A 17,687-nucleotide genomic window follows, 5' to 3' on the forward strand; every position below is an offset into this window, starting at 1 on the left:
AACCTATGAATTACCTAATTTATGTCTGAAAAGTCTTTTGTTTAAATATCAGAAAGTTTATAAAGGATGACGCAGAATTTTACAAGCATAGCAGCCTCTGTTCTCTGTACTATCTGGATAAAGCCAGGCTTGGAAGAAGGGGAATTAGATTACTCCTCAAGATTCCTTCTGTCCCTCTGACAGTCTTACCACTCATCATGCATATTTACTCACCGAGTTGAGACAATTCCATCTTCTTTTTATACCAAGAATAATACTGCAAAAGCCCTTTATAGGCCTGAACAAGGTTGACTAACACTTCCTGGGAAGAAGACTTTTCACCATATCGCCATGTCTCTGCCTGGGTGAGAATTCTGTTGGCATCTTCAAGCAATCCATGATGCAGAAGGTACAATGCATGTTGTAAGGAAATCTGCAACATTAAGAAAAGCCCACTGTTATGCAGGTCATTAGATAACCATTCGTTTAAAAACTCAGTAAATACATGATACACGCTGGGCTAAGACCTTGGGAGAACACAAACAATGGAACATTGTCCCTGTGATTAAAAATTTCAATCTAGCAGAAAGATGCATGAAAAAATTGTTGTTGTTTAGTCACTAAGTCGTGTTCAACTCTTTGCGACCCAATGGACTGTGGCCTGCCAATCTCCTCTGCCCTTGGGATTCTCCAGGCAAGAATACTGGAGTGCGTTGCCATTTTCTTCTCCAGGGGATCTTCCCAACCCAGGGATCAAACCTGCATCTCCTGTTTGGCAGGATTCTTTACCACTGAGCCATCAGAGAAGCCCATACATCAACTATATGTCAACTTTTCAATTAAAAATTTAAAAAAGAATAATTACATAAAGAAAGAGCAATACAAATAGGGAAAGCGTTAAGGAGGAGAATAATGGGAAATACACTTAATTATATGAACAGTGTCAGAGTTCAAACCTTCCTCTTCAACTGCTGTAATAATTTCTCAACTCGTGTCTCCTGTCTTGTCCCCCTACAATCCATCTTCCATGTGACCACCAAAGAAATCTCATTGGTCATCTGTGTAAAATTCTTCAACAGTTCCCACTGCCTACAGAATAAAAATCTCAGCTCTATAGAGACGGCATACAGAACTCAGCTTACTTCCCCTGCTTTCTACCTATGTGACTTTTAGAATAACTAAAGACACATTAGACACAGAGGTATCAGACTCTTCATTATCCCCTACCATGCCAGATGACAATTTCCTCCAGTATGCACAGTGAATACCCGCTAGCTTCTTCAGACTCATCTCCAGCATCACATCCCTTCTTTGCCCAACTCCCCTAACTCATTCAGTCCTAGCCCTTTCCAATTCCAGAGAGCCAACCGTTTTCGACTTTGTCTTCTCACTGTAACTGCATCTCTACCATGGCAGCCATAACCATTTATTTTATTTACAGACCTGTCTCCCTTTGCTGCAAGAACCATGTCCAGCAGATTGTCTGGGAAACAACAGCAGGTGCTTTTTTAAAAAGCGTTACTAAAAAATTTCTTTTGTCTATCCTAACTACCACCCTCAGACTCTGGAGTATGAAATAAAGTTCCTCCCAGATTTCTTTACTTCACTTGAGTAGATTCTATGAGCTTAGAAGGAGCTAACCAATAATTTAGTTGAAACTCTACCTTCCCTCCCTAAACGGCTATCTAGTTTCTCCCTGAAAGAAGAGAAGCACACACCACCAGGGCAGGCTATCCCCTTTTTCCAACTGTTCACTGAGAAAGTTCTTCCTTAAGTGGAACCATACGCTGCCTCCATTTAGTGTCTACTTACAAGGTACATGGTCTACCAGAAAATAAGATCCTAAAGGAGAACCTGGCACATAAGAGAAACAAAAATTTTTTCCTAAATTAATAAAACCTGTAAAGAACCCTAAACTAGGGGAAATCTTTTTCCAAAATTAGAAAGCAGTGCAAATATAAAATGCTACAGCCACTACGGAAAACAGTTTAGTGATTCCTAAAAGGGTTAAACATAGAATTATATGTCTATACATACATGTTTTTATAATACACATATATAAGCGCCAACTCATTGGAAAAGACCTTGATGCTGGGAATGATGGAAGGCAAAAGGAGAAGGGGACAACAGAGGATGAGATGGTTAGATGGCATCACTGATTCAATAATGGACATGAATTTGAGCAAACTCCGGGAGATAGTGCAGGACAGAGGAGCCTGGTGTGCTGCAATCCATAGGGTCACAGAGTTGGACAGAACTTAGTGCCTGAACAACAACAAATATGTGTATATGTGTGTACACGACATAAAACATGACCTAGCAATTCTACTCAAAGTTATACATCCAAAGAAACCGAAAGCAGAGACTCAAACAGATATCTGTATGACAGCATTCACTGAAGTGTTATCCACAATCGCCAAAAGATGGAAACAACCAAACAAGAGATGACAGGATAAGAAAATGTGACAGATACATACGACAGAATACTGTAGTCGTACTGAGCCGTAACAAGGGATGAGGTCTGCTACACGCCACAACACAGACAAATCTTGAAAACATGATGCTAGGTGAAATGACCAATACAGAAAAGGACACATATTATATGCTTCCACTTATACGAAATACCTAGAATAGCCAAATTTATAGAGACAGAAAGTAGATTAGAGGTTATGAGGGGATGGGAGGAGGAGGGGATGAGGCGTTACTGCTTAATGGGTACAGAGTTTCTGTTTGGGGTGATAGAAATTTTGGCAATCCTGGTGATGGCTGCACAACAATGGAAACATAATTAATGCCACTGAATTATACACTTAAAGATGGTTAGAATATCACACTTTACATTACATACATTTTGCAACAATTTAAAAATATCTGAAGACTAGGGCAAGTAGAAACAAAACAAGAATAAGAGGGTAAATATTTTACGCCTCACAGGCCTACTGGTCTCAGTCACAACTGCTCGACTCTGCCATTGTCTGGCTAAAAGTAGCTACTGGCGATATGGAAATGAATGGGTGTGGCAATGTTCCAACAAAACTGTATTTAGAGGTACTAGAAAAAATTAAAAAGCAAAGCGTGTCAAAACTTGATTGAGAAAGTGCTTTTAATCAAATATATATCACAGAGAGGGAGATTATCATAACATTTTGGAGGATGTCAATTCTTTTGGATAAAACTTTTATTAAAGGACACTTTAATTTGGATAAAACTCCGCCTAAACATGAGAAACAATGAAACATTTTCACACATAGATCAGAAGTTAATACTGTGAAAATGTCTGTACTACTGTGAAAATGTCCACACTACCCATAATACCCAAAGCCATCTTTGGATTCAATGTAATACCTATCAAAATACCAGTGCTATTTTTCACATAAATAGAAAACACAATCTTCAAATCTGGATGCAAAATTTTTATTATTCACATAAAAACCGTGAATAGCCAAAACAATCTTGAGAAAGAACAATGCTGCAGGCATCACACTTTCTTATTTCAATCTATATTACCAAACTATAGCATTCAAAACAGACACATCAGACAAGTGGAACAGAATTGGGAGTCCAGAAATAAGCCCATCCATATGTTGTCAACTAATATTTGACAAAGGAGCCAAGAATACTCAAAGGGCAAAGGTTAAACTCTTTAATGAATGAATGATGTTGGGGAAACTATAGATGTTTATTGCAGAAGAATGAAATTGGACCCTTAATTTACATTTTACACTCACAAAAATTAACTCAAAATGGATTAAGGACTTAAAGGTAAGATCTGAAACTAAAGCTCTCAGAAGAAAACAGAGGGGAAAAAAACCCCTTGATATTGGTCTTGGTAATGAATTCTTGGGGTATGACACCAAAAGCACAGGCAATGAAAGTGAAAATAAACAAGTGGGACTGCATCAAACTAAAAAGCCTCTGCACAACAAAGGAACCATCAACAAAATGAAAAGGCAGTCTACTGAATGGGAGAAAATATTTTCAAATCATGTATCTGATAAGAAACACCTAAAATCGATAAAGAACTCATACAGCTCAATAGCAAGAACAACAAAAAACATATTACAATTAAAAATGGGCAGGAGAGGGACTTCTCTGGTGGTCCAGTAGCTAAGACTCCGTGCTCCCAATGCAGAGGGCTGGGGCTTGATTCCCAATGCGAGGGTCAGGGAACTAGATCTCGAATGTTGCAACTAAGACCCGGTGCAGCCAAATAAATAAATATTTTTAAAAAAAAAAAAGGTTAGGGGAGGAGGTTCAAGAAAAAGGGGACATATGTATACCTATGGCTGATTCATGTTGATGTATGGCAGAAACCAACATGATATTGCAAAGCAATTATCCTCCAATTGAAAATAAATAAATAACTTAAATTTGGGCCACAATAGTGAAAGTTCTGCACCCTAACCACTGGATAGCCAAGGAATTCCCCCACTTCAAATGAGCTAGAATGGCTAGCATCAAAAAGACAAGAGAGGACTTCCCTGGCGGTACAGTGGATGGGAATCCACCCACCAATGCAGGGCACACAGGTTTGATTCCTATGTGGAATCCCATGTTTCACACGTGGAATCCCAGAAAAATTCCACATGCCACGGAGCAACTAAAGACTGCGTGCTGCAACTACTGATGCCCGTGCACCTAGAGCGGGTGCTCCGCAACAAGAGAAGCCACTGCAATGAGAAGCCCGTACCCTGCAAGGAGGAATAGCTGCCGTCCACAGCAACGAGAAAGGGCCCCCATAGCAACAAAGACCCAGCACAACCAAAAGGAAAACAAAACAAAAGACGAGGAATAACAAGTGTTGGTAAGGATGTGGAGAAAAGGGAACTGCTGTATACTGCTGGTATACATTCCCTTTGGAATGTAAAGTGGTCTAGCCACTATGGAGAATGGTGGTATGGTGGTTCCTCTAATAAATTAAAAGCTGACCTAATATACAATCCAGCAGTCCACATTGGCATATATATCCAAAGTTGAAATCACTATCTGGACGAGATGTCTGCACTTCCATGTTCACTGAAACACTATTCACAAGAGCCAAGACATGGAAGCAATCTAAGTGAGCAATGATGGATGAATGGACAAGGAAAATATTGTATACAAACATATATACAATGGTGTATTATTCAGTCACGCAAAAGAATGAGATCTTGCATGTGTGGCAACATGGATGAGCTTTGAGGACATGACGCTTAGGGAAATAAGTCACACAAAAAAAGTAATATTCTCTCATCTCACTTTCAGGTGGAATCTAAAAACATCCAACCCATAGAAACAGAGTAGAATGCTGGTTGCCATAGGCTGAGGGCTGGAATAGTCAAGGGACACAAACTTTCAATTATAAGATGAGTAAGTTTGAGGGTCTAATGTACAGCATGGTGACTATGGCATTGTTAACTTGAAAGCTGCCACAAGGGTAGAATTTGAACATTCTCAACATAGCAACAACAAAACGATATTATGTGAGGGGATGGCGATGTTAACTAACCACACTGACGTAAATATTTGGCAATATACACATGCTATCAAATTATCACATTGTATATCCTCAACGAAATTAAATCACATGTCGATTATATCGCAACAAAGCTGGAAAACTTTTCTCAAGTATTCAAATTCCCAATTTGTTTAGCTCTTTCCCTTTTCCAAAAGCACCAATTCTTAGAGAGCTCAACTGACTTAAGCAAACATATCAGAATTTGGTCCATCATCATAGTGAAGCACACAAGCCATTCTGGAGGACTGGTTCTGGCAGCCAGAGATACACAGAGAGAAGATATTTGTGCTCCCACAACGTGGTAGGCGACAGGAAACGGGGAAGTAAGTGGCTCCCTAATGCAATCTTTCTTTCAGCTTCTCTTATTGACCCAGGTGTGTTACTCCCTTCCCCATCTTTTCTACACTCTTACCTGCCTTATCACTGAGACGAGCAATTTTAAAAAACGAACGCTGCAGATGTAAATGCACAAAGCCTACATTCTCACCTTCAAGTAATTCGTGACGCCAATATTTTTCATCCGGTCGGCAAAGGTATTGAAAGTCTCCAGGTTGCTTTTGGGATGATAATAAAGAATTTCACTTCCAAGCCTCCAAATAATCTGTCAAAACAGAAGTTACTAACAAAACTGTAAAACCCCTGCCTTAACCAATGTCTCAGAAAGCTATTTTCTTCTGATTACAACATTAAAAAACAACCTATAATTCCTTTTTCTAGATACCACTACTGTCAACATTTTACTATACTTCACCCAATGAAACTATTATTACATTTTATGTGATTAAAAGCTTTTCCTGTTGATGAAAATACCAGGTGTCATTAACAATGTCATTTTGAGCCAGAAGTCTAAAGAAGGTGAGCATTTAAGATACATATTGAAGATAACATTTTTATTTATTTTTATTTTTTGGTCTCTGAGGCATTTTATTTGTATGTATTACATCCCTAGAAAAAGAATCCAAGGATTTTCCCTCCTGTATGTTTTCGTCTTGCTTCTTCATGGTCCATGATGCCAGCTGAGGTTGTCAGTACAAGAAACCAAACTGACGGGATGGGAGCAGGTTATTCTGCCATCTTTCTAGATCTTTAAGTTGTACATCAAATCTGGGGCTGATCACTCCACACTTATTTAGCCTGCCTGTGAGGTTCACAACAATTTTCCCAGCCCTGTGATCATCAATGATTTCAAATTCGCCAATGTAACCATGCTTCATCATCACTGTTAGAAACCTGACGATGACTTTGGAGCACGGCCTAATAAGGACCTGGCGTTTGCCTCTCTTCTCAGCATTGTTGATACTCTTGAGAGCATCAGCCAGGACATTCATGCGTACCATTATGGCGGCACGGAAAGATGGTGGAAAGAGCTGAAGATAACATTTTTAATTAGGAGAAAAACATTAAAGCTAGAAAACTCGGGTTCCATTAACACTGGCTTCTTCACTGCTCTCATTATGTACCAAGTGAGAGCTATGGACTCAATGTTTCCTCACATTTCATCAGGTCCTACAACTATTGACTATGGTTAGTCTATCTTTAGAGCTTCAACTTAAGAACCTGCATCAGCTTTATTTACTATAAATTTTAATAAAAATATTTTCTCCCCAGAGCACCAAAACTCTGATGATAGTACTTGCAGCTCTTCTTTTGCATGAGGGAAAATCTCTACTTTTCTTATTCCATTTAAAGTACTTCAATGATACTGATCTTCAAAGTAAACTGGTTGTTTGGTACAATATTGGTTTAGTGTAATCATAATACTCAGAAAGAGAGTTCTTTCATAGATAATCAAATTGCAGTATTTTGAAGCTTAAAGAAAATGTGCAGATTATCCTACCACAGTTGTTCTTAAATACACATGTATATAAGAATTACCTGGGATACCAGTTAAAAATAAATATTCCAGGGATTCAGACTTGGACTCAGTAAAACTGGGGTGGAGGGCAGGAATCTATACTTTCAACAAAGGCTCTATGGGACACAAACAGAGCCCAAACAAGCATCTGGTAACCACTGATTTAATTCTTTCAACTTACAAAACAAATTCTGGACAAAAAGGGACTGTAATTTGTCCAATGTTTTATAGATCTAGATTAACTTTAGTCTATAAACTTTCAATCAATGATTAAATTTTTTTTCATATTTTTTGGTTCTATTAGACATCTAACTGATGCACCCTAATAGTAAAAGCTACTTGAGAAAGCCACGCGAAGTTATCTGCGGATATACTGTCTTTTACAAGACAAATTTAACAATACATGCCAAGCACTGTTCCAGATCCCTACCCTGGTGGAATTTACATTCTGTTGTAGAGAGACTGACAATAACCAAGAAATACAGTAATTAATCTGGCAAGTATTATGGGAAAAACAATGAAGCAGAGTCAAAGACCAGGGGTGCCAGCTGGAAAGTGAAGGGGGTTGGTGTGCAGTTGCAACTTTAAATAGTGAAGGGAGGCCCCACTGCAAGTATGATATGAAGGAGGGTGACCACAGTGATAGTCAAAGAAACAGCAAAGACAATCAGGAAGAAGTATGGTTGTTCAAGGGATGAGCAAGAAGGCCAGTGAGGCTGGAGAAGAAAAGCAAGTTAGAATGTAACAGGAGATGAGGTCAAAGGGGAAAGGGAATGAGCAGAGCACGGAGAACTTGCAGGTGATCAAAAAGGCGCTGGCTCTTACTCTGAGTGAAACAGGAAAGCCACTGCAGGGTTTTCAGCTGAGCAGTGACATGATTTGACTCATGGTTTAAAAGGACTATACCATATCATTAATCATTTGAAAAATGCCCATTAAAGCTACAATGAGACACCATGTCACAATCACTAAGTGGCTGTAATCAAGAAGACAGACAATAATACTGTCGGCGAGGATATACAAATGTTGGAAACCTTGTATGTTGCTGGTAGGAATGTAAAACAGTGCAGCCACTGTGGAAAACAGTCTACCAGTTCCTTAATAGGTTACATATATTTATCATACGCCCCAGCATACTCCTCCTCGGTATATACACTCAAGAGAAATTACAAAAAACACCCATATAAAAACTTGTACATGGGGTGGCGGGGGCGGGGGGGGGGAACAACTTGTACATGAATGTTCACAGTAGCACTATTCATAGTAACAGAAAGAAAAACTACTCAAACGTCTAAAAACTGATCTGTCAGTTTTATCTCATCAAATGAGATAAAGTCTTACACTGGAATATTATTTTGCAATAAAAATCAGTGAAGAACTAATCTGCCACAATATGGTATAACAGGCCTTGAACACATTATGTTCAGTAAAAGAATTCATTCATAAAAAGCCATATATTATATGATTCTACTTATTTGAAATGTCCAAAATAAAAAGCAGATTAATGGTTGCCAAGGGCTAGGGTCTGGAGAAGAGGGACTACAAGTGGGTACAGTGTTTCTCTCGAGGGGGCAACAAAAAATGTTCTAAATTTAGACTGTTGTGACAGTTGTATATCTCTTGTGAATATATGAAAACACACTGAATTGTTCAATTTAAATGGGCGAACTGTATGGTGTTTAATGTATCCCAAAAAGGCTATTTTTTTTTTTTAAAGGCTCAGTCTGGTTATTATGCTGAAAGTACACTGGGAGGCAGAGGAGGGTAAGCAGTCATCTAAGTGAGGTGATGGGAGTTTGAGTCACAGAAGCAGCAAAAACGATGTGGTGAGGAGTACTCAGGACTGCAGGGAGCAGGTTTTCAAAGGAGAGCCAACAGAATTTTCTGATGGTTTGGATACGAGGTGCAAAAAAAAAAAAAAAAAAAAAACTCCAGATTGGGCCTCAAAATTAGATTAAGGGAACCATGATCTGAGATAAGGAAAATTAGGCTGGACAAGAAATATCAGAAGAAACAGTTTATATTTGCTAGTATGATACGATATATATAACTAGCTGGTATTAGATACTAAGAGGTGAGGTTGAACAGAATGTTGGGTACAGCGATCTGACTTGACAGATGTCAGAGCCCCAGATACACAATGGGGGATCACCAGCATACAGACTGAATGAAAGGCTAGGAAACTGAATGAGATCAAGAGAGTTCAGATAACAATAACACCTAAAGACTGGAGTTCTCAAGGACTCCCACATCAGAAGGCCAAGGAGACGAAGAGCAATCAGAAAAGGAAACCGAGGAAAGGCCAGTGCGGTAGGCTGGGAGTGCAGAGTCCTGGGAGCCAGACGAAGAATTCTGTTTGCTTCTTCATCACACAGAAGGGAATGACCTGGCATGCTTAATATTGGTAACAATCAAGTTAGACGAGTACTGAAAATCAGCCACTGGATTCAGCAAAGTGGGTACCACTATTGACCCTGACAAGGCAATTTGGTAGAAATAATGATTTGTGGGGGAGTCTAACTGAAGAGGGTTTGGAACGAATAGATATATAAACTCTTCCCAGGAGTTTTGCTGAAAGGCAGAGTGGAGAAATGAGTACAGCTTGTAGAAGTAGAAGGCAAGAGATGATATTAAGTGGGAGAGAGAATGACATGTTTCCATGAAGATGGGAACCATCCTATAGAAAGGGGACCATAAGGACATGGGGAAAGATGGAAGAATTACTTAAATGAATGAATACATATTTGGGAATCTGAGAATTCAGAGTTAAAGTATTTTTCATCTCCTTAAAATGGTAATAGAAAAATGAAGTATGAAAAAAAAATGTCTCGATACAAACTCAATTTGAGATCTTGGAAAAGCTGTTCTGGGTGGAGTTCAAGAGGCAGAAACTCCCAGGATTCTGTGCTATCTTCCAGGGGACTCACACTTCACTTACCTCGGGTGCACCCTGCCTTTTGTTGCTATCTGTATCTTCCAAAACCTGCAGGTAACTGTGCATGTATTCTGCAGCTCGCTGCCACTGATGCTTCAGCAGAGCTTCTTGGATAAAACTTAAACAAGCGCTTGTTGTCTGAGCAAAATCCTTCTCCTGTTTTCCTCCAGAGGCTATAAAGGTTAAAGAGGAAAGTCTTGAGCCAGTGACCTCAAATCAACAATTCAAGAATCTTACTTCTGATAAGCACAGTTTTAACAAGTAGGTATTACTTAACCCAACCCATCCCTAACACCAAAACTAGCTTCACTTGAAACCAACTCTTCCACATCATTTTAACTAGCTGTGGCAAATGAAAACAAAAAAAAATTCTATTTAAGAGATGTCTAATTTAATGTTCTTGGGCTACCAAGGTCACCAGTTCCTTCAAATCTGATTCAACTATCCTTTCACCCTTGCACTAAACAGTCTGGGAAGAATATCTCAAGGAGGGCCCCCAGTGCAAAATACCAAGTGAAAATCATCAGGGTCATCCTAGGAAAGCACTGTCTTTTTTCCTACCTATGTTCTGAAAACACCAAGAGGTGCACTTTTATTTTTCAAGGACCGAGTTCCCAGTAACTCAAAGCTAGTAAATGCATATGAAATTATAAAATTTTGACATTAGTATTTGTATCTCTAAAATACTGACAATCCTCATGTTAAGAATACTAGGGTTAGGACTTTTCTGGCAGTCCAGTGGTTAAGACCTCACACTTCCAATGCAGGGGGCATGGGTTCAATCCCTGATCAGGCAACTAAGATCCCATGTGCCTCAGCCAAAAAACTGTTTAAAAATGAAAAAAAAAAAAAAGAAGATTTGGGCTTAGTTACAACCTTATCTGCGACAACAAGCTGCATATTGCCACGTCTTCCTCCCTTCGCACACCACTAAATACTCCTATGGGCCAGCAGTTTTCCAGTTGGGGTGCCCTCACCCCTGGGAATGTGCTTAGTCACTCAGGTGTATCTGACTCTTTGTGACCCCATGGGCGGTGGCCCACCAGGCTCCTCTGTTCATGGGGATTCTCCAGGAAAGAATACTGGAGTGGGTTGCCATGCCCTTCTCCAGGGGAGCTTCCCAATCCAGGAATCGAACCCAGGTCTCCCACACTGCAGAGGATTCTTTACTGTCTGGGCCACCAGGGAAGACCCCACCCCTGGGAATACACAGAGATTAATAAGTATCATGCAAAAATAGCTTTACAGCAATTAACTTGCACATCTTCAACTTTCTCACATACTCTTTCCTAAAATTGATCTTCTAGAAAGCTGTGCATATAGACAAGGCTTCATCATCAAAATAATTCTGATATTACCTTAAGGTGAAAATACAAGTGTTTAGTGTTGAGAAAATGAATGATTCTAACATCCATTTGCAAGTCAGGTGATTTCTAGTTCTTTGCTTATCAAAAGTGTAGAAGAATCTAATAATTTTTTAGAACACTATGTAATTTTTTCACAAGTAAGTGAGGAGGAGTCACTGATACACTGCTAAAATTAAATGCCATCCACTGCCAACTACTTACTAAAGTGAGTAAAGTTTCTCAGAATTTCTACCAATTAAAACAAAATACAGGGGCTTCCCTGGTGGCTCCGTGGTAAAGAATCTGCCTGCCAACGCAGGAAACATGGGTTTGACCCCTGGTCCGGGAAGATCCCACAGTCTGTGGAGCAACTAAGCTGTGAACCACAATTTTTGAGCCTGTGGTCTAGAGCCCAGGAGTCACAAGAGAAGCCACCCGCAACAAGAAGTCTGCTGACCCCAACAAGAGAAAAGCCTACGAAGCAATGAAAACCCAGCACTGCCAAAAGTAAATTAAGGAAACAAAATTACTTAAAATATACACAATAGAATTAAAGTTAAATCTTTTCTCATTCTAGAAATACATAATATTCATCCACAGATATAAGAATTGGAAAAAAGTGATATCCTTATCCATTTTATTGAGATAAATAAGCAATAAAAATTTACATTTAACACTTAAAATTTAACAAAAAAAGTAATACATTATTTTAATCAGCTGTGTAAAAAATTAATTATAATAATGTCTCAATCCAGAAGAAATTTTAATAGTTAAAAACTTTACAGGATGTTAGCAAAAATTAAATGTGGATGCATACTTTATGGAAGAATAAAGGAACAATATAAAATTTCCATCTATTAAACACTTTTTCACAAACACAAAATGGATGATAAAAGATATCACATTCCTAAACTATTTAGACTCTACCAATTATTTTTCAAATTTATGGCCACTCTACACAGCATGTGGGATCCTAGTTCTCCACCAAGGATCGAACCTGCATCCCTGAAGCAGAAGCATGGAGTCTTAACCACTGGACCCAGGAAGTCTCACCAAATATGTTTAAGTCATATAATAATTTCATTTGAAAGTGCCAAAATATGCTGAAAATCATGCCTTTTGGAACTACCAAACTTATGATGCAATTTTTAGATGGCACATTAAAATGGTGCAAGATAGTACCTAATTTTTTAGGGGGAAAAAAAAAGTAGACTATTTCTTTTGACTAGTGCTTCTCCAACTTTTTAAATGTATATACAAATCACCCAGGGATCCAGATGTAGTCCTAATACCACCAGAGAGCTTATTAGAAATCCAGAATACTATGCCCTGCCCACCTCTCTGAATTAGAAGCTACATTTAACAGGATCTATGGCCAAATTCCTAGGATATCAGTAGCAACATCAGGCAGCTAAGCCAAGAAACTGACAAAATACCTCTTCCTAAAAACCTCATTTATTCACCTAAAGGAAAACTGATCTCAGGCCAAACTCCCTTCTGTTAAACCTCTTGAGTTTTCATAGCTCAGACTGGAAATCGACTTTAGACGAGGATACAAAAATCCTTGGGCAATGCCCCTCCTATCCTACACCTGAGCCTAATTATCTCAGGAATAGCTCAAAGAATAGCATTCTTTGTAAGCAAAACATAATGTTATTTGTCGCTGATGAACTTGAAGCATAACTGTCAAGGAAAATATATTTGATGGAATAAGATACAGTAAAGAACTAGTGTCACCAACCTAATTTCTAATTCCCTTGAGAGAACCTAGACACTCATCAGCCTGTCAACAAGTATTTTTTGAGCACTGCCATGGTCAAGCACTAGTCTAGGTACTCACCATAGAGCTTTACTCCAAATTGGTGCCCACCTTCAAATTTTATTCTGGGGGACACACCCTTCAAAACACCCAAAGAAATTTAAAAGAATAAAAAGTAAATAATTGTTAGGCAACTAGGTTTTCCTATTGTGGTTAATTACCAATAAAACATCAATATTATCTGCAACTATATTCTCATTGCAGACAGAAAGTATTAATATTTGGGGTTTAACAGGCTATCCATAAAAGATGAAACATTTTAAAGTATGTAAATTCTGGTCTTAAACCTACTTGTTTATGGACTGACTCAAGCGCTCTATGGAACACTGTTGACAGACACATGCCCAGGTATGAGGTAACTAGCAGAAACCAGATTAGTATTAATAGCTCCCTACAAGGGGCAGGAAACACCCTCTCTGAAGTTCCCTTCATTGAAACCTGACTCAAAGCATGTATATTAATCCAGTAAAAATAAAATGAGGAAAGAAGCAATAAATTATTACATTTTCAACACTCACTATGCACAAGGCTGTATGCTAGGCACTTTTCCCTTTTTTTAAATATATGTATCTCAAAGCAGGTTTTGAGATCAGATAGGCCTGGGTTTGACTCCTGATACCAGCATTTAGAATTTTAACGTCTTTGAAATTAAGTTCCCTCATCTGTAAAATGTCTGGTACATATATTTACTGAGATAATTAAATAGATAATATTCAGGTTAAAAAATAAAGAAATAAGAGCTAAATTCTAGGAGCCAGGGACTCACAGTCAAGGGGAAAGAAAGCTGGGCTAAGAAAGATATATTTGTGAGCAATTAGAAAAGTGCTAGTTCATGACAACATACAGATAACTGATTTTTTTAAAATATATTCTGATAAGGAATTATCCCATAGAACAACTTGTTTATTTCTACATTAGAGGAACAAAGAAAAAATAGTCTTTTCTTGAAATCTACTATAGATCAATTCTATTAGGGCTTATTTCAATGCAATTCAACAGAAATTTCTGATATGTATTCCTCCATAGCAGAGATCTTATCTTCAACAAATCTGTCCCCAGTATTAAGCCAATCCAGGGATACAGTAAAATGCTCAGTAAGAGTTACTGGAAGAAAAAAAGTGTATCTACCACAATACAGACTGTAATTAATTCAAAGAATTCTAAGAGAAAAAAAGAATCTATTTTTTTCATGTTTCTTTTTTATTAACTGCCTTAAAAAAAATCCTCATATATTCTTATCTTGAAAATTAAACCAGCTTGGGTATCCAATTTTGTATCCATATTGAATCTTATCATCTACTTGCACTAAAGCTGAAATGGTTATATGTTATTTTACTTACCTATGGATTCTATATGTTTCTGGAGCCAAGGGAAACACATTCCTGAACCAGAGCGCACACACGGTTCCCCCTGTTCATCCTCTGTCGTGGGTCTTTTCAATTCTTCACTGAAATCACTCATATCTATTCCAGAATGAAAATATCAGTTACTTTCTGTACATCTTAATCCACAGGTTTCTGAGTTATACAGAAAGACAGACACTTTTATCTAATAAATACCAATGATCAACAAAATTAACTGCACCTGGTAGTTCCTTTCAAGAAATTAATTATGTCAGCAGCAGCCAAAATGAATGGCCCATTTAAAAACTATTGACTACTTCAAATACAACTATATTTCAAGAAGATATAAGAATAGATAAGATACTCTTTAATTTACAAAAGAGAAACCAATCCAGAGGAAGAAACATATAAATGATGTATGAGGTAAAGGTGAGTGCTCAGTCGTGTCCAACTCTTTGGGACCCGTAGGGGTACAGCCTGCCAGGCTCCTCTGTCCATGGGATTTTCCAGGCAAGAATACTAGAGTGGGTTGCCATTTCCTACTCCAGGACATCCTCTTGACTCAGGGATCAAACCTGCACCTCTTTCATTTCCTGCAATGGCAAGGCAAAGTCTTTACCGCTGAGCCACCGGGGAAGCACAAATGATGTATAATAAGATAATATGAGAAATACAATAACAACAGTAGTAATTATCATTCTCATTGAGTCCTCTCTATACACCAAGCCTACAAAGTATCTAATTTAATCCTTACAGAAATCTGGAGGTGAGTACTGTTATGTTCTTCCATTTGCATGCTGAAACAACTGAAGGACTCAGTGAAACTATGTAACCTGGACCAATGTCACAAAAAAGTGAGGACAATATTCTGGGAACTAGAATGTGTTCCCAAACACAACTGACATGAACAGAGTTTGAGGTGTTCGTGGAAGAGGGAGGAGGAAAGCAGATGGCAGGAAAAGAATCTACAAAAACAGCTTTGTGCCAAGCTGAGTTTAGACTCAATCCTCAAGATGCTCAGAACTCCTCTCCCTCCTTCCACATATCCAATTTAGGTCCTGCTGGTACTACCTGCTAGTACTTCTCCCATCTTCGCCAAGCTCCGCAAACCTACACCACTCCCCCAGCTCGGGACTCCTTTAAACTGTGTCTGGATTACTCCATTAGCTTTCCAACTAGTAATCTTGCCTCAAATTTGGCTTCTCCACATCACCAACCGAACAAACCTTTCAAAATCAGATTAAAAGCATGTGTTTGAAATAACATGAGTTTTGAACCCGACTCACACATTATTTTAGAGTCCTTCCAGGAGAAGCTCTCCCAATCCAAATTCTAAAGCCATTTAGGCATCGTGTAGTTGTCACGGTAACCAAAGCAGCTCCACCCCTTCAGCCTTGCCCGCGGAACCCGTTAGAGAGTAAAAGAGAAAATATAAGAACACTGGGGAAGCCTAAGATAGGCCTTCCTCTTCCACGTGAACGCAGGCAATAAGAGAAGGACGACAACCGTGGGACTTACCTGTCTGAAGCAAGAATTTTTCTGTGATACCAACCTCAGTCTCCTGACTCCGGACCAGCGGGAGGAAACCCTCACACAATTTGAAACAAGCAAGTTTCGAGAACAAACTTGCAAAACGGGACTCCTGCGCTTTGGAGACGCGCAGACGCAGCCCCGCCCCTAACTCTCGATTGGGCAGTGGAGGAGCCTCGACCCCGGAAATGACCCGGAAGTGGCGGTGGATTGCCGCCTTCCCATTGCAGCTTAGTTTGTCTCAGCGGGAAAAGTGAGAGACTTTAATTGCAAAAGAAGATTAATGCACGGGGAGGCCGGCTGGATAAGGGTAACAGTCAAAAAGAGTAGAACTTCACTTTATCCGAGTAGTTCCCCGTACGACGACCTTTCAGATACTGCTGGGCTTGCGGGTGCGCGCAGCCAGCCTTGGAGGCGTGGCTCGTGGCCCTGACAAGATAAATCTGCATAGCCTTTTAATCGGAGAAGGCAATGCAACCCACTCCAGTACTCTTGCCTGGAAAATGCCATGGACGGAGGAGCCTGGTGGGCTGCAGTCCATGGGGTCGCTAGGAGTAGGACACGACTGAGCGACTTCACTTTCACTTTTCACTTTCATGCTTTGGAGAAGGAAATGGCAACCCACTCCAGTGTTCTTGCCAGGAGAATCCCAGGGACGGGGGAGCCTGGTTGGCTGCAGTCTCTGGGATCGCAGAGTCGGACACGACTGAAGCGACTTAGCAGCAGCAGCCTTTTAATTGCGTCCTTGAAATTGTTTTCTTTTATTTAAGATTTAGCTTTGAATTGAAATGACTGACTGCTTCCCCCAAATTTAGGGGAGAATATCTTTTCCTCTCAGCGAGGGTGGTTCTGTGCACCCGTCTGGAGTCACTTTTCATGACGAGTGTTAATGAACTTACTAAGAAATAAGTGTTGAAAGTAAGTTTCTAATATAAAGATTTGGTTTGGCTACATTTCTTCCCTTGCTTTGAGGTGTAATTTCACCCAAACCAATCTAAAATGGGTTTTACCTGGCTAGAAATTCATGCTTCCACAAAAATGGGGAAGAAATTTTTGACAACTTAAAGTTACCAGTCAACTCAAAGCAACAGTAGATAAAAGAGAGAAAGTTAATAATTGATATCTTTGTTTTTTCTCTGACAGACTACCAGATTATTTCCATTATTAGCTACACAAGTTGAAGAAACATATTTGCTGAAAATAAGTCAATAATGAGAGACAGAACGAATCAGGAGCTATTCTATCTGTGTCAGTTTTCTGTGGGAAAGTAGGAGAGAGATGGAAGTTTCCACAAAACCAGCTGGCTGGTGAGCACTTCCTCTAAGCGCTGGAAACATCAGGGCACGCAAAAGGGATCAAATCAGCTGGAAAACATGCAACAAA

At 39.2% G+C, this 17,687-nt stretch overlaps 2 protein-coding genes across 4 annotated transcripts in view; both read right to left on the reverse strand.

Annotated features, from left to right (window-relative positions):
- The window catches only part of TAF1A (TATA-box binding protein associated factor, RNA polymerase I subunit A), a 31,242-nt gene extending 14,795 nt beyond the window's left edge, over positions 1 to 16,447 (reverse strand). The window contains exons 1-6 of one of the 3 annotated variants that reach the window (XM_042257094.2): positions 16,293 to 16,447; positions 16,061 to 16,167; positions 14,772 to 14,894; positions 10,270 to 10,439; positions 5,964 to 6,077; positions 214 to 412 (exon numbers count right to left, since the gene is read on the reverse strand). In XM_042257094.2, the coding sequence (XP_042113028.1) occupies positions 214 to 412; positions 5,964 to 6,077; positions 10,270 to 10,439; positions 14,772 to 14,894; positions 16,061 to 16,064 (610 nt within the window). In that variant the 5' untranslated portion in view covers positions 16,065 to 16,167; positions 16,293 to 16,447. The remainder of the gene's footprint in view (positions 1 to 213; positions 413 to 5,963; positions 6,078 to 10,269; positions 10,440 to 14,771; positions 14,895 to 16,060; positions 16,168 to 16,292) is intronic. The other 2 variants (XM_012187080.5, XM_004013612.6) reach the window with 2 other exon arrangements.
- Positions 6,395 to 6,844, reverse strand: LOC101117120 (small ribosomal subunit protein uS8). Its single transcript, XM_004019541.6, is given in 2 exon segments — positions 6,395 to 6,510; positions 6,513 to 6,844. Coding segments are annotated over 2 exon segments (390 nt in total). The 5' UTR covers positions 6,814 to 6,844; the 3' UTR covers positions 6,395 to 6,421.
- Positions 16,448 to 17,687: the final 1,240 nt, after the last annotated feature.

Source organism: Ovis aries, chromosome 12 (genome assembly GCF_016772045.2).
Source record: "Ovis aries strain OAR_USU_Benz2616 breed Rambouillet chromosome 12, ARS-UI_Ramb_v3.0, whole genome shotgun sequence".
Taxonomy (NCBI): domain Eukaryota; kingdom Metazoa; phylum Chordata; class Mammalia; order Artiodactyla; family Bovidae; genus Ovis; species Ovis aries.